This window comes from Anolis carolinensis, chromosome 3 (assembly GCF_035594765.1).
Source record: "Anolis carolinensis isolate JA03-04 chromosome 3, rAnoCar3.1.pri, whole genome shotgun sequence".
Lineage (NCBI taxonomy): Eukaryota > Metazoa > Chordata > Lepidosauria > Squamata > Dactyloidae > Anolis > Anolis carolinensis.
In genome coordinates this window covers 125,695,322-125,719,675 of record NC_085843.1, presented here as the reverse complement: position 1 = coordinate 125,719,675, position 24,354 = coordinate 125,695,322, and the positions used below count along the sequence as shown (strand labels likewise).

The 24,354-nt window shown below is 37.4% G+C and overlaps 1 protein-coding gene across 2 annotated transcripts in view; it reads left to right on the top strand.

Annotated features, from left to right (window-relative positions):
• pcca (propionyl-CoA carboxylase subunit alpha) overlaps nucleotides 1-24,354 on the top strand; it is a 299,632-nt gene that overhangs the window by 64,922 nt on the left and 210,356 nt on the right. For both annotated transcript variants that reach the window (XM_008106964.3, XM_062975473.1), the window contains exons 7-8: nucleotides 16,316-16,447; nucleotides 21,627-21,663. In XM_008106964.3, the coding sequence (XP_008105171.1) occupies nucleotides 16,316-16,447; nucleotides 21,627-21,663 (169 nt within the window). The remainder of the gene's footprint in view (nucleotides 1-16,315; nucleotides 16,448-21,626; nucleotides 21,664-24,354) is intronic.

Genomic DNA, 24,354 nt, shown 5'->3' with positions numbered 1-24,354 from the left:
TACTGGAGGGAATTGACCTTGACATTTGGGAGTTGTAGGTACTGGGGTTTATAATTCACCTGTAATCAAAGAGCACTCTGATCCCCACCAACGATGGACCGGGACCAAACTTGGCACACAGAACCCCCATGACCAGCAGAACCTACTAAGGGGGTTTGGAGGGAACTAGCCTTCATTTCTGGGAGTTGTCGTTCACCTACATCCAGAGGGGTTTGGGGGAACTGACCCACCATGGTGGGAGCTGTAGTTCATCCTTTAGCGATCACACTGAACCCCACCAATGATGCATTTAGAGCAAACTTGCCCAACATATGAAACTTTTAACTACTGATGGAGTTTCAGGGGGTTAAGCTGGCATGATGTGTGTTTGTGTTCACCCACAAACTTACGCATTTTGTAAAATAAAAAAATGACTTTTTCCAATAACCCAGACAATGCTGGGTATTCAAGCTAGTAACCAATAAAAGAGAAATAGAAAATCAAAAAAGATACCAAATATGAGAGTCAAAATGTAAAACTATCCATAAAATTAAAACCATTTAAAAACATGACTATTAAAGAGCAAAAATAAAGGAGAGGAAGTATAGCACAAAAATGCAAGTCTTTAAAGTCCTGCTGAAATAACTAAGAAGTCTTGCCAGTATGGAAAAATATCAAGAAGTCTGTTAGTACTTTATGTTTAGAATGTTAGCAAATCATACTTCAGGTTCTGTTTATTGTATGAAAATGCAGGTCAGGAGTCATATGCCAGGTTTTCCTGCCTTTAAGTATATTTGTTAAAGGTAATAACTTTCTTTGGTTTTATATTATGAATTTAGATATAGTAATCATATAGAGTAACAATTTCTCAGATTACAGTTGTTTGGCTTCATTTATGCCATCTGAGTTATATGCTGCTTGTTCATGTTTCTAGATTCAGAATTTTTGTGCTGGACTGCCTTGACAACACATAGTTACTGCTGCCTTCTTTTCAAATAGAAAATACTGCATACTTATTTATGTTGGGGAACTTAACCAAATGACAACCCAGTTCTTGTGAACCGAGTCTTGTTTGTATGGTTCTGTGCTTTCTTCTTAAATTGGTAGAAATAGCTGGTGTATTGAACGGGCTTCTTAGGAAGTGCTTGTCATTTTAATGTATTATGGAGTATGGCTTGCTGTATTAAAAAGGTGAATCTCTTTTTCTGTTGAAGAAAAGAAGTTGTGAATTCAGGGGCTTTGGTTTTTAATAAAAGATATATTTTACTCTGAAAGCAAACGATTTTCCTAACTAGTTGACATTTTTTGACACATCCCCAAAATATAAAACAATTACATAAAAGCATTTGTTCATGTTGTTGTGAAGCTGTTTTGTTGCTGTGTGGCTGCCAAACTTGGCAATTTTGCAATCATTATTCTACTCTCGGCTCAGTTCCTAGCAATCTGGTGGGTTTGGATTTCAATCTTGATGACAATATCCTTGGACAGATTTATAGCAATGCAAGATTAGTTTTACTCTTGAATATTTTTTTTGGTTGTTAAGATGCATATTATGACAAGAAAACTATAGTTTAGTAGGATTTTTCATTTTGTATAAATGGGGGAAAATCATAGCTCCCATGTACTTTGTTTATAGTTTAGGACTACTATACCCCAAAATAATTTCTTATACACAGGTAATTTTTGGGTGACTCTAGTGTGTAAGAAAATTATGGATGCAGAGATTATCTGTTTTGTGTGAAACGTTTTAAATTGAAACTTAATATAGAACAAATGCTGACAGTACAAAAATATGCTCAAGTGGGGAATGACCATCAATATCTGGAATCTCCTTTTATTTTATTCATTTATATCCTTCCTTTCTTCCAGTAATGGAATTCACAGTGGTTAACAACCTATTTAAAATAATACAAATTAAAAACTTTCCAAAAGCATTGATAAAAGTAAGTTCTCATAAGCCTGTAACATCCAGAGATTTGTTAAGGGTCAGCTAAGACATGCTAAGGCTCTAAGTTGTATATAGTTTTAGAGGTTCTCAAAATGTATATTATTCATCTGCTCTGTATGACTTTGAATACTAGTTACTGGTGATCATGAGCTGGAAAGTGCTATTCCATTCACATTTTGCTTATATGCATCCCATGCAAAAACTTGTTAGCTTCTTTAATAATAAAGTAGGACAATGGTCTGTAGACCTTTGGTCAGATCTATATGGCTCTTGTATGTTCTTAAAGCAACTTTTTGGCCAAACAGAATTTAATCAGAACTTCAAGTTATAGTTATAGTTCCAAGATTTTCATTTACAAAGTTGCAGTTACTGTGTTATGGGAGCATTTATCTTTTATAAGATACAATAAAGATAGAAGGTAGTTATACATTTGTTATACCTGTCCGAACATATCTCCCTTTATGAACCAGTTTGAGCACTAGGATCAGCCGGGGAGGTCCTGCTCTCGGTCCCTGCGACTTTGCAGGTACAACTGGTGGGGATTAGAGGCAGGGCCTTCTCGGTGGTGGGCCCCTGACTGTGGAATTCATTCCCCAGAAAGATGAGATCAGTCCCTCCCTCCTGGTGTTCAGAAAACAACTCAAAACCTGGCTATGCAAGCAGGTGTTTGTAGCAACTAAGTGACAACAACGGGACTAGTGCAATAGTTAAAATGTCTGATACGTTTATGTCCAGGTGTGATGCTTTTTCTATAGTTTTAAATGGTTTTAATTCATATTTATATGTTACTGATTTATATATGTTATGTATTGCTTTTTTAGTATCTGCGGCATTAATTTTTTGCCATTTATTATGTTGCACACTGCTTTGAGTCCCCCTAGAGGTAAGAAAGGCATTATAGAAATACAATAAATAAATAAATAAATATTTGACAAGAAACTAGGTATTTGTGATGAAGTCTTTCCACGCTCAGTTCTTATTCTTGAAATCAGTTAGGCAGCATGTGGCCCTCAGTAAAATTTCAAAAGATTTCTGCAAGTGTTTAATTATGATCTTTGGCAAGTCATCTCTCTTAACCCAATTTTGTGAGAGGAGGCAGAGCAGGAACTGGCAGAGGAGTGGAGACTATCACTTCTGTTTTCATCCTAAATCTCCATTGACTTCAAACTCATCAGCATGAGCATTTGAAGAGGACACAAACATTGCAAAAATTCTATAAACACACATATTAAAATGTAGTTCAATAAAAGATACATATGAAAATGTATTTATATAAAATACACATTAAATTTATTTAAATGTATTTATATAAAATGTATTTTAAATGTATTAAATTTATATAAATGTATTTATATAAAATACACATTAAATACACAGAACAGAGGACACGAGTTTAAAATTCATGCTTAAAACTGACTGGGTAGGCCTGCTGGAAGAGATACCGTATATACACGAGTATAACTCGACCCGAATATAAGCCGAGGCACCTAATTTTACCACAAAAAACTGGAAAACTTATTGACTCGAGTTTAAGACGAGGGTGGGAAATTCAGCAGCTACTGGTAAATTTCAAAAATAAAAATAAATACCAATAAAATTACATTAATTGAGGCATCAGTAAGTTAAATGTTTTTGAATCTTTACATAAAACTGTAAACTAAGTCTACCAAACTCTGATGACCTATATACTCAAGTATAAGCCAACCTGAATATAAGCTGACCAGGACCCTCACTCGAGTATAAGCTGAGGGGAGCTTTTTCAGCCCTTAAAAAGGGCTGAAAAATTCGGCTTATACTGGAGTATATACGGTAGGTCTTTAGGTGAAAAAACCCACCTCTGCATCTTCTTTAAGCCTTAAGGTTTATGCATAATATTGTTTTGCCACAAATAAAAATAAATCCAAAGTATTTGTATATCTCAACATATTTAGACTGTTTCTGTTTATCACCATTCTCAGAGTTTATTCAGCAGATAAGCCAAAAAGTAATGTTAACACAGAAAAAACCTTGAAACACTTCACTATCAGTGCTTCAAGAGCAGTTCAAACAAAAATATAATTCAGCAACACAAGCAGGTAAAAACAAAGCTAAACAAACTTAGTGCGAACTGCACTTTCTGAGTCCAAGCCCTGCCAGCCGGCTCTGTAGTTTTCAAAGGAACAGTTCCCAAAAGAAAACACCAAATTGGTCAGGAAACAAACAAACAAACTAAGAATGCAGTAGACTGCTTCCACAATGTGGATAAAGCCGAAGGCTCCAAAAGGATAGTGAAAAGACGTCATCCGGGATTCCAAGGTCAGGTCAGGAGATAACAGCGGTGTCCAAAGAGCAAGCCAGGAGTCAAAAGCAGATAGTAGTCATCAATCACAGGGCGAAGGCAGTAGCAAGGTCAAATTCCGGTCCAAGGTCTGAAGAGGGTGCAGTCATCCAAAACAGGTCCACGATAAGACACAGCGAGAGCCAAGCTAGGTGATAACAGCAGATTCAAATCATAGTCCAAGTCCAGTCTTCATGGAAACACAGAGATCCCAATGGCGCCTCAGCAACACCTTGCCACACGCAAAGTGCAGTGGTCAAACATTCCCATTTTATTCCCCTTCCTCCTGGGTGACCAAACACTCACACCCAAACACCAGGTGTCCCAAATCTACTCAGAGTCTGAACTCCACACAGCTAGAGCTCGTGGATCTGGAGTACCTAGCAATTCGTCGGAGTCCCAATCATCCTGCCCACACTTAGCCCCATGAACACTTAAAGAACCATCCTCCCTTCTCCAAGCATCCCAATTGGGATCAGCTCCTGCAGAAACCCCAGGTTCAGAAGTATCCATAGGCCCCAAATCCCCAGACATCTCCGGTGGCTGTGCCCATTCAGTGCCCGCTTCCCCAGCCACCACCTGTTCCTCAGCATCCATCTCCCCATCTGAATCTTCCTCAGAAGATCCCCCGTATAGCTCTCTAAGTCGCTTCCTGCGCAACTCCTCCAGTGAACCCTCATCACGAGGGTTTTTTCTTCCTCTTCGAATTCCATCCCCATCAACCATAATCCCCGAAGGCGCAGTCACAACAACATCATCATTACTGATGCCGTCCGTCCCCCCCAAACATCTCTTTTTTGAATGGACTTTTACTAAGAAGATTTTATATCTGAAAGGATAGAAGTGAAAGCCCTATTCAGAAGTTCAGTATAGTCCACCTAGTTTTCCATATTTTGTGCAGTTCTGTTTGAAGAAGAAAGTGAAATGTCTTTTAATGTTTTTGTCATTTAGAAAAAAATAGAAATATGCTGGTGTTGAATGGTACAGAAATGTACGCAGACATCCAAAGGCAATATGACATCAAATGATCAAGGGAGGCGCTACTATGTTTCTATAAATCAGAATAGGAGATGGTGTATTTCCATTCCACGCTTTTAAACCTCTCTAAGGCTTTTGCCCTGCCACTATTTGGAGAAAGCATGCTTGGCTAGATGGGCAGTTAATAGGACCTAGCATAGAAGCCTTCCTTTAGTCCCATAGCACTTAATTATGTAGTTTACATGAGTAGTGTCATTGGATCTGAACCTCCACTTCAATCAATGCCCAACAGTTTTCTTACATGCTTTTTGGTTAACCTTGAGTTGATAGTTTAAAAAGCTGTTATGTAGCACTTCTATTATAAACCTTTCTATGTGATGCTGAATTGTAGCTTTCAGTACATAGAGGGTTAAGTTAAAAGGTTATAGTAATCTACTGTGCATTTTCCCTTTTTTAAAAAATGTGCTCATTAGCAGTGGCAAGTCCAAGTTTTAGCCCATGTCAGTAATTTACATTTCATTGCTAAGTGACTGCTGTTGTTCAAGGGCTCTTTCTGAGGCTGTTGAACATACTTGTATTGGGAATAAACAAGAGTAGAAGAATGGAAAGCCAAATACCCTGCCAGGCTTTTCAGTAGGATCTGAAGTTTCCAGTAGATCACTGATTAGCAGTGTGCAGAGCAGTGTGAAAAAAAAGGGACAAGGCTTCTAAAAAATATCACAGGTACCTACTTCAAATCTCCTTTTGTTGCTACCTTTGCAGCCATCCTCCTTAAATTCTTCTCTCCTACCAGGCCTCCTCTTAATGCGAAAACTACAGCACATTAGAGAAAAAAACAAGAGAACAATGCACCATGCACCAGGCTCCTTGGTCCCCCCTTCCCCCTTTTCTTGCTTCCCCACCTATTAGTAAAGTCTGATTGTTATGGGGACAGAGGAAACAAAGGACTTGATAGGCTTTGCTGCTCCCTGAGATCAAATTATAAAGCTTTGAGATCCTGTGAATTCTTGCTCTGGGACTCATTTCTTCCATTTTGCCTGATTGGTACCAGCTTGTTGTAGCATTCTTAATTTGAAGGCATGTAATGTCATGGAGAAGACAAATGGCATGAACTGGGGGAATGTGGTGGCACCATGGTAGGGTAAGGATGCTGCGAGTGCTGTTGTTGCTGAGCTCCGCAGAGGCATTACCATCTGTGGAAAATGTTTGCACAGTTTCGTCTAGTATTAAATCTGTTATCAGTGTGAGCAGCATAGAGTTTTTCCTATGTCCTATTCATTGGTAATTCAGAACAAAATTAATAATCAACATTGTAGGGCTTGATTATATCTTCATACTGATTTTTGCTCTTTTTCAAATGTTAATAGAGGCCAGTTAATTCTCCCATCTTTCAAACACCTCCTCCCACAATTTTTATTGTTGGAAATAGAAGACATTAACTGTCTGCTGCTGACATAGTATATTATGTGAATATAGCCTTATGTAAACTATTAAAACAGGATAACAACTCACTTTTAAAGCAAGAGACTGCCCCCAAGTCAACTTTGACTTATGGTAAACCTATAAATGAGAGACCTCCAAGTCACCTCATCTACATCTCTGCTCAAGTATTGCAGACTCAGAGTCATGACTTCCTTGATTGAGTCTATCCATCTTTAAGGTGGCCTTCCACTTTTCCAACTGCCTTCTATGTTAAGAAGTGTTGCTGTCTTTTCTAGTGAATCATGTCTTCTCATGATATGGCCAAAGTATGGCAGAATCAGTTTAGTCATCTTGGCTTCTAGGGAAATTTTTGGCTTGATTTGTTCTAGGACTGATTTATTTATCTTTTTATTAGTTCATGGTATACGTAGAACTCTTTTCCAGTTCTACATTTCATAAGAATTGATTTTCTTCCTATACTTTTCTTCACTGTTCAGTTTTCACAAGCAGACATAGATATTCAAAATATGACTGCATAGACAGTCCTAACTTCAGTATTCAAGTAAAAATTTTTACATTTCGGGATCCTGTCTAATTTTTTCTTAGCTGTCCTTGCACATCCTAAGTTTCCTCTGATTTTTTTTACTACTCTCTCCATTCTGATTAATGAGTGAGCCAACAGATAGAAAATCTTGAACTATTGGATAAAGTGAAGGTTGGATAAGCAAGACTCTACTGTAGTAATTACTAAGCTAAAAACTTCTGACGGTTCTTCTCTCGAAGCTGGCTCTATCGTTCCAAAGCTAGGGCTTGTCACACATCTTATCCTTTTACCTTTAAGATTCCTCTCTATATCTGGTACTCAGGCCTCAGTGTGAGTTCTGGACTCTATTGATCTTTGGGTTCAGTGCAATAGCGTGTGATCAGTTCTCTATTCATTTTTAAATAAAACACTCGGGTACAGATTATGAAATATAACAACTAAAATTAATTACATTATTATTAGATTATACATGAACTCCCCAAACACTTTCCTTATTGACAACTCCCCAAAATCTATTCAGATCTTCACTTGTTTTTGACAACCCTTATCTGTTTTTTCTTTTCCCTATCTTGTTCTATACTAGTTATGGTATGCCTTTGATTTGTAACCTTTTCCTTCACAGCATTTCTTAAACTGTGATTGGCTCTGATCAGGTTTGCCCAGCTTCACAAAATCTCATTCAGTATATGCCCCCCTGGGGAGATAGGGTGGGCTACAAATAAAGCATTGTTGTTGTTGTTGTTGTTGTTATTACTGTGTTAGACATGAAAAAATGTAGCAAGTTTGTGGTTAATTGCCATTCAGGTTTGAGTTAAGAGCCAATGGTAAAACCCTTTTCAGAATGAATGTGAAAAGTGCAGTTGGGGATTTTACTCAACCTCAACCACCTTTTGTATCTGAGCTTTGGGGAAAATGAATTATTTGAGGTACATTAATTTTTGAAATCTCCATTTTTTATCTAACCCACTCAAACCCCATTCTCTAGCTTTCCATTTTTGTGTCCTTTCTTGTCTCCTTACTCTCTGGAACGTTACTGCAGCTTCTAGAATTCCCTAGCCAGCATATTCACGTATCATGTTGAGTGCGGGATTCTGGGTATGGTACATCAAAAATAACGTTTCCAAACTCTGGTGATGTCACAGACCTATTTTAACAGATAAATATTATTCTTTCTGGACTATTGGACTATGAAGAAGACCAAGTGTTTGGTGTGTTCATTTAATTTTAAAAGTGTGTTTATCTTAGGATTGTTTTAATTGGTTTTTATTTGTTAATTGTCTTGTGGGTTGGGAGGTGATACAGAAATATTTTCAATAAATATATTACTTAATGATAACTCCTTAGATGGATTGGAATGAATCAATCAGTTCTAAGTTTTACTGATGCTTGAATGCCACATTTCAAATACCACTAATGAGATTTGGATTGTTGCATTTATGGTTATTCATTTTAAGCTAGTATCATTTTAGTTTTATTTTCTTACTTAGAGCTACACAAAATTGTTCTTAATAGTTATTGCAATGCTTGATAAACTTCAGGGTTCATTGCTCCTGTACATTTTTCAAATTATTAGCTTCCTAATGCATATGACTTTAATCTACCACCTACTGACATTCTTAAATGTGTTTTCAAGAATTTTGAATGTGGGACTACTATAGTTATGCCTGCACTCTTGGCCCTGATTGCTGACACAGAATATCTTAAGTAGTCTTCACAATTAACAGGATGGAGGTTCAAATAGTTCTAGTGCAAAAGCTCAAGATTCCCTTGAAAACAGATTTGTATTTGGTTTCCTGTAGTGTGCTTGCTCCATTTATTTCTAATGAGTTGCCAGAAGCTTCTGAAAGTGCTTCCTCTTTTGAAAAAACACATTTAAGTGTGGTTTTCTACTAATGTTGAATTTTTAAAATTCCTCATATGATAAATATGTCAGTTGAAAGAAGATTGACACCAATATATTTATATTGATATTATCTATGGTACAAGTAGCCTAGGATTTCCCTACCCCTCCCACCATTTTTCTTTCCTGTAAAAACATATAAAACATTTTCAGTTTTAGTTTTGTAAAATCCACAAAACATATTTAATGTTTATTGGATATATTAATTGCAGGTATTAGAAATTTAATGGAAACTTTGTGATTATCAAACTTTTTTTTTAAAAAAAGCATACATCATGCAAAAAAACTGTTTTCAAGAACACTAATGTATTTTTATTTTGTTAATTGTTTTTTGAGCTTAATCTCTTATCGTTAAACTGTCGAGACTGAAATTTCCAGATATGACATGCAAGTGAACTAGCCAATTTATGCTTCTTACATTTTTAATGCATGGACTGTTGTGGTAATTTATTTTGCTTTTTGTTGGGATTATAAATATTGTTTAGTCCCATTAATGCTAAAGTAAAGCTAGGTTATAATTGTGGAGAACAATGAATTTTAAGGATTGTATTCTCTAGCATTTTTGCTAGAGTCCTCCTTACCTCAGCACTCTATTTAAATGGTCTTCTATTAAATCACATTGGTTGAAGTAGGGGATTTGAGAACAGTCATTCAGAAGTGCATTTATTTAATCATCTGATGTTTAGTGTAATCTGTAGGAGAGACAGTGTGTATATTGACTTTATCAAATGCTTCCTATTTCACTCTCATCTCCTTTGGGGTGTCCCTCAAACCTCAAGGGGAAATGAGTTAGCTTGCCTCCCTCATTCTACAGGTCAAAGTAGTTTTGTCAACAGCCTTAATATTTCTTTGCATGTTGGTTTTTAATTCCTAGTTTCTGTAACTCATGGTGTGTGGTGTGTGTATGTTGTTCTGGACCTGTGCAGAGGTTTTAGGAAACTTCTAGAGCTGCATCTTAATAGTAATCCAACCTGCTCATCTATACAAGCTTTATGTTCCTGCCAAAACCCAGCTCTTTTTTATTTTCCACCATGATCTGGTTATTAGGAAGTCCCAGCATTTTGGTCTTTGACAGTTCAACAGTTTATATTTTTGTTCTCTGGCTCTGAAGACTTGCATTAAATAAATGTGTCGGCTGTGGGGTGAATATCCTGTTTCCGGACAGCCATATGAATTGTCTTCTCTGCCTCAATAAGGACCACACAGTTGACCCATGTCCATTTTCCTCAACTTTTACACAATAAATGAAGAATAACTAACTGACTTTCCATCTTAAGCATATTCAGTGGGAAAGGATCTTCTGGCCTGTGGAACTTGCAGCTTGCAATAAGCCACTTCATATAGCCTAAGTGGCTATCTGCTTATGCCTATCTTTGGTCATAAAGAAACAATGGAGGATTCAGTGAGCCTCCTTTTGGCCCCTTTTCAAGTCTCATTGGAAGACAAATTGTTGCTATCGGTTCTGAAACTGAAAAAGGCTCCTAAACCCTCTTCCAAATATATAGAGATTTCTGCTTACACTGGGCAGGTTTCTAAAGAAACAACTACAAACATAGAAATGTCCATCCTCTTCAACTTCAGAAGAAGGATAAAGACTAACTTCCAAACCCCAGTTCAAGATCCAATTACATTGCACCCTTCTTCCTCAAAAAGCAGAAGGTTTGCACAATCCCATCCTTCTTCAACTCACCCTCCAGTTGTGGAACTGGTGCATATGTAGGGGTGTATTCATCTTGACAGTGCATTGGCCAGACATCAATAATGTCCTTGCTGATAATTTCAGCAGAATGACCCCCGTAAGTAGAAGATTGACTCAGCCCTCCACTTTCACCTTTTCATTATTGGGAAACATCTGAAATAAATCTCTGCATCTTCAGCAAAATGCCATTATGCTCCATTCTGCAGCAGGGACCATCAAAGCTCAGCCCATCTATGAAATGCATTTCTATTCTCATGGGATGGTCTTCTGCTGGGCACCTTCGCCCATTTCTTTACATGAAAGTCATCACAAAGATTAAGGATGACAGTGCAGATATTATTCTTATTATCCCATGGTGGTAACATCAGTTGTGTTTCTTCAAGTAGCCATCTGTAAACTTCCATAATCTGTCTTCCTCTTCATACCATCCCTTTCTTCAGGTTCCTGATGATAGACTTGGAACTGGGATTTGGAAAGAAAGCATGGTTTGTATGTGTATGGGTGAGAAGATGGAGTTAACATAAAACACAGCTCAATAAGCTTCCAAGAATGTCTGTGCAGGTGCAAAATGACAGATGACCACTCGAAGAACTGCAGTTACATGTAGGATGTTATTTTTATGTGTAAGTAAGCAGTTTTTTCCCAGAAACTTCAGTCATTCTAGGAAGGAGTTAAAGGGAATTTCCAGTGGCACGAAGGAGTATCTCAACAGGAAGGAATTGGAGACAAAGTAATGGTCTATGTATCGACTATGCTCATGGTTGTGAACCCTTGTGCACTGCTGACCTGAAGGTTGGGTTGCTGACCTGAAGGTTGCTGGTTCAAAACCACAAGACGGGGTGAGCTTCTGTCTGTCAGCTCTAGCTTGCGAGGACATGAGAGAAGCCTCCCAGTAAAACATCTGGACGTCCCCTGGGCAACCTCTCTGTAGACGGCCAATTCTCTCACACAGAAGCGACTTGCAGCATGTTCTCAAGTTGCTTCTGACACGATAAAAAAATGGTTGAGATCTGAATGAGGAGATCCTTGGCATTTATATAACCACCTTTATATAAAGTTTGGAAAAAAAATAATCTTGGCTAATAGTGCAATTGATATGAGAACCATAAAATCTGTTTCTAACAAGGATAATAATGCACTCTATGAATTTTGTTCCAATAGATTTAGATTACTGTAGATATTTATAGAATACAATGAAATAAGGCGATTTGCAACATATAATTGAGTTAAGAGTTAAAGATGGGTTGATATTTAGGTATGCATTGGAGCATGTTCTTCTTTGTGGTCTCTGCGTCTCAAACCTGCACTTGCGTAAATACAATCATGGAATGTTCCAAAACCTATGTAACTTTTTTTGGTACTCCCACCCCTTTGGGACACAGCATAATTACCACTAAGAGCTACTGCCCTCAGTTTCTCTAAGTCTGTCATGCAATTTCACTTGGGAATCCTCATTTGAGAATCTTCATAGATTATTCTTTTTTCTTTGATCTACCTGTAGAACATTTGTGTTTTTCTGTGTCCCTTCCCTGTTTTTATTTTCTGAGCCCAATTCAAGGTGCAGGCCATTACCTACAAAGCCCTAAACGGTTTGGGACCCACCTACCTTCGTGACCGCATTTCCCCCTATGAACCTGCATGATCTCTTCGCTCGTCGGGGGAGGCCCTCCACTCGATCTCACCACCGTCGCAGTCGCGGTTGGTGGGGACGAGGGAGAGGGCCTTCTCCGTCGTGGCCTCCCGGCTCTGGAACTCGCTCCCCAGGGAGATCAGGCAGGCCCCTACCCTTCTCTCCTTTCAGAAGAGCCTAAAAACATGGCTCTTCCAGCAGGCCTTTGTCAACTGATCTAGTAAGATGGACCAGTCACCTTCCACTAATAGTCCCGTATGTACACCTCTCCTAGCACCTTTGATGGCTATGACACTTTGGATAACCACTCCCCCCGATGATAATCGACATAACTAGCACTTTAGTCCAGTTTCCTACAGATCTTATCCATGATTTTATCATGATGTATTGTATGTGTTTTTATAATTTGTTTTATTGTTGTTTGATTTGTTTAACTGCTTGTTTTTATATTGTCATGACCAGGCTTGGCCCCATGTAAGCCACCCCGAGTCCCTTCAGGGAGATGGGGTGGGGTATTATTATTATTATTTCCCCCTTGACTTGTTGGCGGTTCTTTTTTGTATGGCATTTAGGATCTTATTCAAAAACCGCACTTCCTGTGGGACAGTAATCCCTCTCTCAGACAGCCATGTGGAGTGCCTTTTTTGGTTTAGGAAAGGTCATTGTGTGCTCTATTTGCAAGGGCTTTACCAATTAAGCCCTTAAAATTGACAGTCCTGTTTAAGAATTCTTTTTCTAGGAAAAGTCTCTTGGAGTTGTTGACAATGTTGTGATAAAAAGGCCTGTCTGTATCAGCTTGGTTACGATTTAGAAATAGCTGTCTTTTGTGTTGGTTATAGATAGCCCTTCCACTGTTATTTGGAGTTTAATATGGCTTCCCCAACTACTTCAGAGGTTTTTCCAGTTCCACCCACTTTGTTTCTTTGGCTCAAGAATACTTTGGCCCTTTTGACTTCAGGCAGATCCTTGTCTGTTAAGACAAAATCACACAAGGGCCCTAAGAAAAGAGTGGCAGACTCCGTGACTCCCAAAAAGAAGAGGGCAACAGACAAAGATCCTAACTAGATCTGACAGTCACTTACTTATGGCACTCAATTTCATCTAGCCCTCCAATGTTGGCAGCTGTTGTGGATAGGCCATAAGCAGGCTCAGTTGATATAGGAAGTGCCTTGTGTGGCACGCACCCAAACTGACCAGCCCTTCATAAAAAGCAGTCCTTGCCAAACTTAACACACCAGACCCATGTGTTCCCAAGAGAAAAATTATGCTGTACTATATACAGATTTGTACTCTACTGAGCTAGTGATCAGCTGTTCAACCACCAACATCTGCCTCTTCATTGTCCTCTTTTGTATTGATCAAAACTAAGAACTAAGAAGGGAGAAGTTAACATAAACCTAAGTGGAGTGCTTAACCTCCCCCATCCTCTTCTGGAAATGTAGATGCAATAACATTTGCAGCTGAAAAGGTTCATTCTCAGTTTCTAATGTTTAAGGATGCAAATGAAGCATTTTGTCTCCACTGTCGCCTGGAGGTGTTAATACACAGAAAGAGGTTTCTAGGATTAGTTCCACAGATCTCTTTTATCATGTAAAGCCAAGGACTGATTTCCATGCCAAGAACTGAAGAAATGCTATATGGAAAACATCTATAGAAAATTCTTAACATGTTTCACTTTGTTTCTACCTGAACTAGGAAGGGACTTACATGCAGTCCCAAGTCTTTCATACTATTTAGGAGGACTTATCCAGCATTTCAAAAGCTATCTTTGGAAAGAACAATGTTCATAATGGAGGTACTGAATTTACTGTATCTGGTTGAGTCCTCTTGGAGCATGACAGTAGCATAAAAATAGTTGCCCCAAGTAGTCACAGTTTTTTCAGAGGTTGAGTTAAATATGATCCCTAGTGTCACTGAGCTTTTTTCATACCTAATATTATCTGCTCTTCATCGAGTTTGGATAGCAGAGAAATGACTTTCTAATGGTTGTGATGTGAAACCAGTTTATTTGCAAAATATGGAAATGTTGAGAGCCATTATAGTATTTTGAGTATTAGACTTTGATTTTAGGAGTCCAGGGTTTGTTACCCTTATTCAACATTGCAATTCCTTGGGTAAGCTACACTATCTCAGTCTAAGGAAGGCAGTAGCAAACATCCTCTGAATAAAATCTTGCTAAGAAGGCTAGAGTGCCATAAGTCGGGGTCAACTTGCATAAACATAGCAATAAAAACAATATACATTTTGTTGTCGAAGGCTTTCATGGCTGGGATCACAAGGTTGTTGTATGTTTTTGTGGTCGTGCAGCAGCCATCTGCATTTAACTAAAAATTGACCTGCAGCAGGGAGTTCCACAGATTTGTAGGAACCATGCTGAAATCAATAAAAGAATGAAGTATGTTCCAGTGGCAGCTTAAACATCTTCATCTCAACCTCTGAGGATGCCTGCCATAGATGTGAGCGAAACATCAGGAGAAAATACTTCTAGAACATGGCCATACAGCCCGGAAAACATACAACAACCTTAATATACCTTTTACTGTTCATCTTGCCATAGTGGTTCTTGTTGCTTCTTCCCCCCCCCCCCCCCAAAAGCAATTGTATTACAACTACATTAGCAACAATAACAACTCATCCTCCAAGTTGTTCTTATTATTCTATTATTTATCTGCACTTTATTTATATCAATTTTCCTTGAGCCAGAAGTTGAGGTAGTATTGTATATAAATAGATAGCTGTTTTCTTAAAATTGTACTACAAGCACACCCACTCATTTGTCTAGTCATTTAGTATCTATTTATCAGCTATGTTAAAGTTGTGGTCAGTTTGCCACAGTCTATCTTATGTTATAAAACAGCAGTTGAAGGGGAATGTGGGAAAGGAGTTGCTCCCAGGTATCTCTAACCACAGCTGATTTTGATGGAAAAATCTAAACGACCATTTTCACTCACGCACTTTCTGATCATGCCCATCTTATTAAAAGGCAGTGACATGAATGTGCCTGCTTCAGCATGTCCATATTTACATTTCTGCCATTTAATAATATCAGGCATGATGATCTGCAGTCTGAGATCCAGAGGCCATAGATCTGGAGGGCCATTATATAAAACATTTTCTATAATGTCCCATGGAAAGGAAAAAACAAACTGGAATAGGTTATATCATAAAATAAATTGTTACTGCATAATGAAAAAGTGTTATAAGAACTGTGACTTGTTGTTGCTGTAAGCCTACAAGTTGTTTCCGACTTAGGGTGATCCTAAGGTGAATGTATTATGGGGATTTCTTGCTAAGGTTTGTTAGTGGGACAGAAGTAAGGTCTGTTTTTCAAACTTAACTAGGATGCTAGCTAAAAGTGGACTTAAAGTGTAATGAGTACAATCATATCATTATGCTTGTCTGGTCTGTAAGTTGATGCATAGTTAAGCCTTTGAGTATATGTACAGGACCTAAGCATTTTAAACGTCTATTTGATATGTCTTGCACGCTTAGAAGAGGAATTTCATTTCCGTTTTGTGTGAGCCTTATGTTTTAAAGAATACAAAATGAAATGTTGAACTGTATTTTATATTACTGAGCATATCTTTGTAAGCCACTTGTGGCTCCTTGAATTGTGAGTTAACTGCTTTTTTCCCCTCACCCAAGGGATCCTACAAATGTTCAGACTGAAATACTTTACAGCTCTCAGCGATTTTTCCTTGGTCTGGCTTTGATTTACACAAACAGTAATTATAGGAGCTTTGAGCCTGCGTTCCTTATAGGCTTAACAAGCTCATATATATTTATAATGTACCGGCTCAAGTTATGTTGCTTACATGAATTTGGGATATTTATGTGCACAATTTCATCATAATATTTTTTCTGTGACTTAATGCTTTTGCATTCCTTGTCTCTTCAGGAGTCTGAAGACATTGCTTTCATTGGACCAGACATGCATGCTATTCAGGCAATGGGGGACAAAATAGAAAGCAAAATCTTAGCCAAGAATGCAAAGGTCAACACAATACCTGGTTATGATGGGGTAGTCAAGGTAAGAAACTCTTTAAAATAGTGTACTTACTTCCCTTCCCCCATTTCAGGTTTCATTTAAATGTTTCTGATTGGTAATTTGAATTAGTGCAATGTCTCTTCCTATCGCAGATTGGGTTTGTGTGCTGGAAGTATGTAAAATATGACTGCATCCCATGTTGTTCTTCTGATAAAGGTTCAAACCTTCTGCACCAGAAGTGGGCAACTTGGAGCCTTCTTAGCAGTTGCTAAAAATGCTACTTTACCAGACTAGGAAACATACCTAGTGATAAGAAATGATGGAAGGTATAATTCAACTACACATGGGGAAATGTAGTTTGTCTATTCCTTGTCCTACATGTATGTAATTAAAGTCTGGATTATGCAGTTTCAGTAATGAAAAGCAAGTTTCCCCCTCACCGCAACAGTATTACAAATACAGTGGGGTTTATTTTATCAACATAAAAGAAAATGGCAGTCATTGCCTGACATAAAATATTGTAAAAGTATTTCAGATATACTTCTAGGGTGTGATAAAGGAATTACAAAAACGTTTTCCCTTGTTAACCCTTAAGAATCAGGTCTCTTCTTACCTGGATTCTGTTACTTGGTCACTTAAATAAGAAGGGCCGTTGAGAGTATGGGTCGTTTTCTTTGGACTTATATGTGAAACAATATCTTCAGGTACCTGAAGGTGGTCTGCTGTTTCAAAATGCTTGACTTTTTAAAAACTAGCTTTTGATAAAAAAAAGAAAAAGAAAAAAACACAAACTTATTTTCAATTCCATCTGTATTATTGGCCATTTGATCTATTCTAGTCTTCTCATCAAAAGAGCTCTGGTGTTGAAGAGCTGTCTTGTATGAGTTCTTAATAAGATTTTCAAAAATAGCCTATGAATGTGTCTCTACTAGAATTTTACTTTCATTTCATTCAATATTAGTTTTCTATATTTTGATGATGAGATAACAATTGTGTGGTTCTCTAATGCCATATGACAAAATACAATTGGATGAGCTATCTATATTTTTAGTCTTGGGCCAGTTACAACCTCTCAGCTTAAACAGTGTTAGATAAAATGTTGTGAAAATACACTGTCCAGAACTTCTTTTATTATAGTTCAAAATTCCTTTTGAGAAAGGGTGGAATTTGAATATGGTGAATCCTGGACTTAAATGTTTGGAAGAAAAAAAAATCTATCTATTTAAAATTTCTGGACACATGCTCAAATGCAATATAAATTTAATTTATTTTATAGATAAAGAGCAACATTTGGCTTTGAGAAAAGTATTCATATGCCTCACTACTATGCTATATATTTGGTTTACTTGAGCTGGAATCCAAAGAACAACAAAACTACTTGGGAATCACAGCCATCCATGTTGCAATTCAAATCATTTTCAGGAACTGAAAAAAGTTTCTGAGAGATAGTTTGAGCACATCACATCATAAGGGATCTAGTTATTTGGAATGAGAGAATACGAGTAGAGAACTTACACTCAGGGAGTTGCATATGTGCCCTGTGAGTCTGATTATGAAATAGCCTGTTTCAATTAGTTGTTGAAATACTGTAACACCATTCTTTAAAGTGGCATTAAAGTATTTAAATAGTTATTACTAAGTGGATTGTTTAAAGTTATTGCTATATAAAACATAGGTGGGCAACTGTGCCAGGTCAAGTGACCTGCTTGTAGGATCTGAGATGGGGGCAGATTAAGTGTCAGAAATCTCACTATCACAATTTGAAAGTAGTTGGAACTCCTCTTTTGTTCTTGAAACTTTGAAACTTTTTAAAATGTTATTTGCTATGGAGGAAGGAATCCAACCTTTTAAAAAATTATAATTCAATTCCTGGAGGTTTTTTGGGCTGATAATTCAACCTTATTCAACCAGAAAAAGAGTAGCCAGGGTTTTTTGAAGGTCTTGAGGGCCACAAAAATATCTCAAGACAACATTGCCCATTGTGCTTGAATGCAGTAGAAATATGTTAATAAATGATTACTTATGAAACAATATTACTTACGAAACAGAACTAGCTGACCGGAAGGTCGGCGGTTCTAGTTCACAGGATGGGGTGAGCTCCCGCTGTTAGGCCCAGCTTCTGCCAACTGAACAGTTCGAAAACATGCAAATGTGAATAGATCAATAGTTACTGCTTCAGCAGGACGGTAACGGCGCAGTATACAATCATGCTGGCCACATGACCTAGGAGGTGTCTATGGACAATGCCGGCTCTTTGGCTTAGAAGTGGAGATGAGCATCATCTCCCAGATTCTGACTCAACTAGACTTAATTTCAAGGGGAAACTTTTACCTTTATGAAACAATATAAATGTACTCAGCTTCCATGGGTTTATTTGGAACATAAAAATAATTGTTGACTTGAGCTTACTACCAATAGTGTATGAGAGGTCACAGAAACAGTGTGTGAAGACTTCTTAGCAAATTGCAGAATTTAGTGTTACATACCGGTATATGCTCAGATAGAAGAAAGATAGTATTTATAATACACATGCCTAAATGAGAGAGCCAACATGGTGTGGTGGTTTCTTTGTTGGATTAGAACTGTGGGAAACCAATGTTTGAACTCCGACTGGGCCATGGAAATTGGCTGGGAAACACTGAGCAAGCCACACTCTCCCTGCCTTGGAGGAAGGTAATGGTAAACTTCCTCTGGGTAAAACTTGGCAAGAAAATCCATGAGAGGTTCACATTAGGGTTGTCATAAGTCAGAAAAAACTTGAAGGCATACAGTGAAAATGGAGGGCAAAAACAACAGTTACCTGGAGTTCAGCACAGCCTGTTCGGTTTTATGCAGGCTACTGGACTGTAGATTGCATATTCTAATATTTACATTTTGGTAGCGCTGGTAGCACACATTCAAACTGCACCGTTCTATTGGCTTTCTTGAAATAAGAATCAGATTGCCTTCTTACAGGCTTGCAAAACTACACCCACCAATCATTTGTTTGTAGGAAGCTCAATGGAGTTGGGGAGGGGGTGGCTTTTATTTATTTATTGCTGCTTGCATGTTAAAATTCTGTTGAGCAAATCTATGCCTGAATCTACAAGAGAAAAGAAATGTAAAAAGTTTCCTCCTTGGCTCTAATCGAGGCTCTTCATCAGTCATCACTCTTCCTGCATTTTATTCAAGAGGCTCTAATTGTCTGCATTTGGCAGGTTTAACACTTCCTGACAGAGAGGCTATTAAGAGGAAGTATTCTCGCATAACTGTCACAGACAGGAACAAAGAACCTTCAGACTCAATGTGTGGAAACCACTACATTCTTAAATGACCCTTTTCATGCATTTTTAAAAAAAATCCTTCTAAGCTAAAACTTGGAAGCGTGTGGAGGTTGCGAGGTTGTAGAAGGTAACAAGGTGTAACAGTAAACCTTGATTTTATTCATTTTTGGTAGACTTATCATTGGCTTAAAAACAATTGTTGTTTGGCAAATCTCATTAACAGATGTGCCTGCTCGAAGTTAAAAAAAAAGAAAGACTTAAAGCTGATGTTGCTTTCAGGGTTGCTTTGAACTTAACAAGCACCGATTTGTGGAGCAGACTAGCTAATGAAAGGAAATTAAATTTTCTGACAACTTCCTGTACCAGTTTCCTTATTCTTCATTGGACTCTTAGCCAGTACTAAGAAATTTTTGTTTTATTGTTTGGCAAAAAAAGACCCAGCTATGAAAGCCTCCAGAGTGTTTTAAAAACTTTTTTGGGGGAGGAGGACTTCTTCTAGGGTTATTTTTAAGAAAAGGAAGGGGAAAACATCTTTATAATGTTTCAAAATATCAGTTTTCATTTTAAAGCTCAAAAGTTACCCTCATGAATTCAGCCACATAGAGCAACTGGATGTTTTCAGGTATGCTGTGCTCTTAAATCTCTTGATGTATTCAAATGTTGATGGATGTTATATAATACAAAGGTAGTTGTTGTGTGCCTTGAAGTTGTTTTCAAATTGTGGCAATCCAAGGGCAAACTTATCAGAGGGGATTTATATTTGCCCTCCGTCAAGGCCGAGAGAGTGTGACTTGCCCAAAGTCCCCCAGTGGATTTCCATGGCCTTCAGAGTCATACTCCAGTGCTCCAACCACTACACCACACTAGCTCCATATCATAATGCATAACGGAAAATATATTTTTGGAGTCAAGAGAAAGTTAACTTACTTATAACAATAGTTTTACGTCAGTCTTCTGTTCACTGACCACTGAGAAATTATGAGCTAAATTTGTCTGAATTTTTTTCTCTTCCCTTCTTCCTTCTATCTACTTGATACTCTTGCTTTGAGTGAGTTAATAGTCTAAAAATGAAAGGACTGTATTGCAGTTTACATGGAAGCTGGCTTATTTGGACCACACTTACTGTCCATACTGCTAGAATAGTCTTTCAGTTTGTGTACCAGATTCAATGTTTTAATTGTAAGGCGTAATGATAAAATACAACAATTCTACTAATTTGTTTCCACTATATCATTTTCTGTATAACTGATAGTTTTTTTTAACATTTAGTATTAACTTGTGCTGTTTTTCCTATATTAAAATTTCCTCCATTTGTTAGCTTCATTGACTCAGTTTTCAGAAAAACCCTGAGATCTAAAATAATGTTAATGATTCATATCTATCATTATGAATCTTTGAGTCAGTTTTTTGTCATAGTTATTTCGTGGACCAAAAAGAAAAAGAGGAAAACAAGTAAACAATAGCAACCCTTACCTCCAAATACTACATTTGAATATTCCAATGAATTTTAAAGATTTGTTTTGATGTAGATGTTTAGCTAAACAATAGAGAATCAACTCCCCCTGCTGACTGTATCCAGGAAAACATGGGTATGTACCTGAGAAAACAGAAGTAAGCTGACAGTTGACATGTTCCAATGCCCTGATATTTACTTCTCAGTGAAACCGGCTAAATTCTATAATTCTAGCAACTTGAAAAATCCTTCTGTAGTCCTGCTGGTTTTTCCTGTCAGCTGATTCTTCACTGCTTAGAACCTGAATGTTATGCAGTGAAGAGGTAAAATTTACATTCCACTTATGGTATTAATTTTACATTCCCCTGAATGAAGCAGGTCAGAAGGTTGTAAAATCAAACATTAAATGAATCGGAGGAGACAGTAGTGCAATATACGACTGCCCTTGAGACACAGTGCAGTAGCTGATGGGATTAATGTTGGGTCTAATTTCCTGCCTTTACAGGATGCAGATGAAGCTGTCAGAATTGCAAGGGAAATTGGTAAGTTCTGAAACTGGCTATTGTGAGATTTGTATGCCTTTCAGAAGATGCTGTGGACTCAATTAACTGTGTAATAAGTAGTCCCCATGGAACAAATGATGATTTAAATGTTTAAATTCTCAGTTGCCAACAGAACTGGAAGAATCTGATCATTAAGTCTCTTGATACCTTAATGTATTAGCTATATAAGTAGTGTTTTCAATACTTAAATTATAGATGTGACGCCATCTGTATTAACTCTAATCTGCTCCAGAATATAAGTGTTATTTCTTGTGTTTGTGTAAACCTTTTCATGAGGGTTCTAAAATATAGATAGTTTTATTTTATCAGAATTTATGCTGTTTGTTCTAAAATCATTGACTGATCTTTATTATAATATATGCTATGGTATGAACATAAAGCAAGAATCTAACTTGTGCTGTGCATTCAAAGAATCTTTAGTTGTATTTAAAGAGTGAACCTGCTCTTTGTGTTGTGTATCAACCCTGTTTTGAAACTGACTGTGTTAAAAATGATTTTGGGTGGGGTAAATATTGGGGCACTCAGATCTATAAAGGCATCAAATTTTCCAATGTAAACTTCATAAATATGTTATTTGGGAGCTAATGTTTTAAGAAATTCTATTACTTGGGTAAAGAAAATTCTTAAGAACTTTGCCAGTATTATATATTAAAAAGTATAGCAGAGACATTAACTAGAAATAACTCTTCCATTTTTCAGCTTCCTGAAAGGCTTTTTACCATTTGTTGTTCCTTAGGCTAAGGTACCTACCATTCATGGTTATGGTGTGCATAAAAGGAGATAATGCTAAGTGAGAAAGGGAGAATACATAATAAATCACACATTTCTGTGGGCAGCAGAGAATATCCAGTTGCTACTCTTTAAATTTTTTAAATTAAAGGCTTGCACTAGAGAAGAAAACACTTCTTGTAGCCTTGTAAACCCCTTGATCATGCTGTGGTTAAGACAAAAGATCAATCTTGTAAGTATGAGATGCCAGGCTTTCTTGGACCCCCTCTTCAGAGCAGTTCCTACCAAAATAGTCAATGATGGGGTGGTTCCTTACTTTAACAAAACCTTGCAAAGAATCCCAAGAACACAATGGGTAGGTTTTCATCTATCATCCATACATTAGAATTATGAAACAGCAGCCAGTTTTTACCTGGAAATTGAGTTAAAATTTTGTCATATAGGGAAGGAAAAGAGTACAGTAAGTACCCGCCCCTTTCATATACAGAGCATTATAGGGGTTTCCTATTGCTTTGTTCCCCGCCTCCTTACATTTGTATGTAGAACAGACATTTAGAATTGCATTTGGACAAAGAACAATAGGCCTGAAGGTAGTTTTGAGCAGGATTTCTACTTCTGGTAGTTATCTTTTCGCCCACCCAATGAAGTCCAACATTCCTTTCCCCAGATGTTTCATGGGAGTCCTCAGTCTGGTTCTTAGGAGACATAGCAGGGGAGGGGAGGGGAGAATTCCCCTTTGGTGAGTTCTAGTTTCAAATCAGATAAATGTATATTCTTATTTTAAAACTGAATTTTACGGATTCTAATACGCCATCTAATATGTAAGGCGCACACTAATTTCAATACCACCAAGAGGAAAAAAACCTCACCTTTATTGATGTATAAAAAGTATCTGTGATTCTAAGGTACACCCCATTTTTAGAGATGTTTATATGAGGTAAAAGTGCATCCTAGAATCGAAGAAATAGAATATATTAATTTATAGCAACTTGTGTAGAATATACATATTTTTCAGTATAATAGAGGACAATATCATGAAATGTCCATATCAGTTTTTCCTTGGAGATATTGTTTTGCAAGTGAGCTTCTCAAAGAAAGTTTTTGGGAGGGGGAGGTTTGCTTACTATGATGAGTCCTTTAATTTGATGGTTCATTTATTAAGCAGGATTTCAATGGGAGTCACACTTTATTTGTTTTGTAACCACTGTTATGTTTAACAGATTTTGTAGAGTAGGATATTCCTTCCTCTACACTTTGTGTTACTCCAGTCCTGTGAGCTAGTCAATCATCAGTGTGCTGTCCTGCAGGAATTCTCCTCTTCTCCCCAACCAATGAACACACACAATCCTAATTGGGTTGGTCTAGGACCCCCCACAGAGCCTTTTTCCTAAAGGTTGTTTTATCCTTCTGTAAAACTTGGGTTTTCCCCCAAATCTGCTTCACCCTTCTTGTGTATTGATTGTGCCATTTCGGCTACACAAAAGAACCACACTTTACTTCTAAAACAGAGGTAACAAGACATGTTTCAGGACAGAGACAACAGAAAGGCTGAGTAAGGACCTTTTTTCAATTAAAAGTGATTTCCTTTTAGTTATAGAAAAAGCACACTTAAAAATGTGACGGGTTATATAGAAGTTTCATTTATATAGACAATTCCATATAGAAATAGACTCCATTGATCGATATAGTGTTTGAGGTATTATGAAAGTTCTGATTGTAGTGCACGAATTGTACTGCAATCATTGAATAATGGACTGTGCAGTACTTGAATTACAGAAAGAGAATGAATCAGGCGCCCATTTAGAGGCCTTCCATGGCATTCCTACCTGTCTTCTCTTTTTATGACTTTGTGCCTGGATAAGGAAGGCACCTGGTTTCTACTGCATTCTTTGTTTATTCAGGCTATCTATTCCTCAGACTATCCATGTTAAACCCTTAATT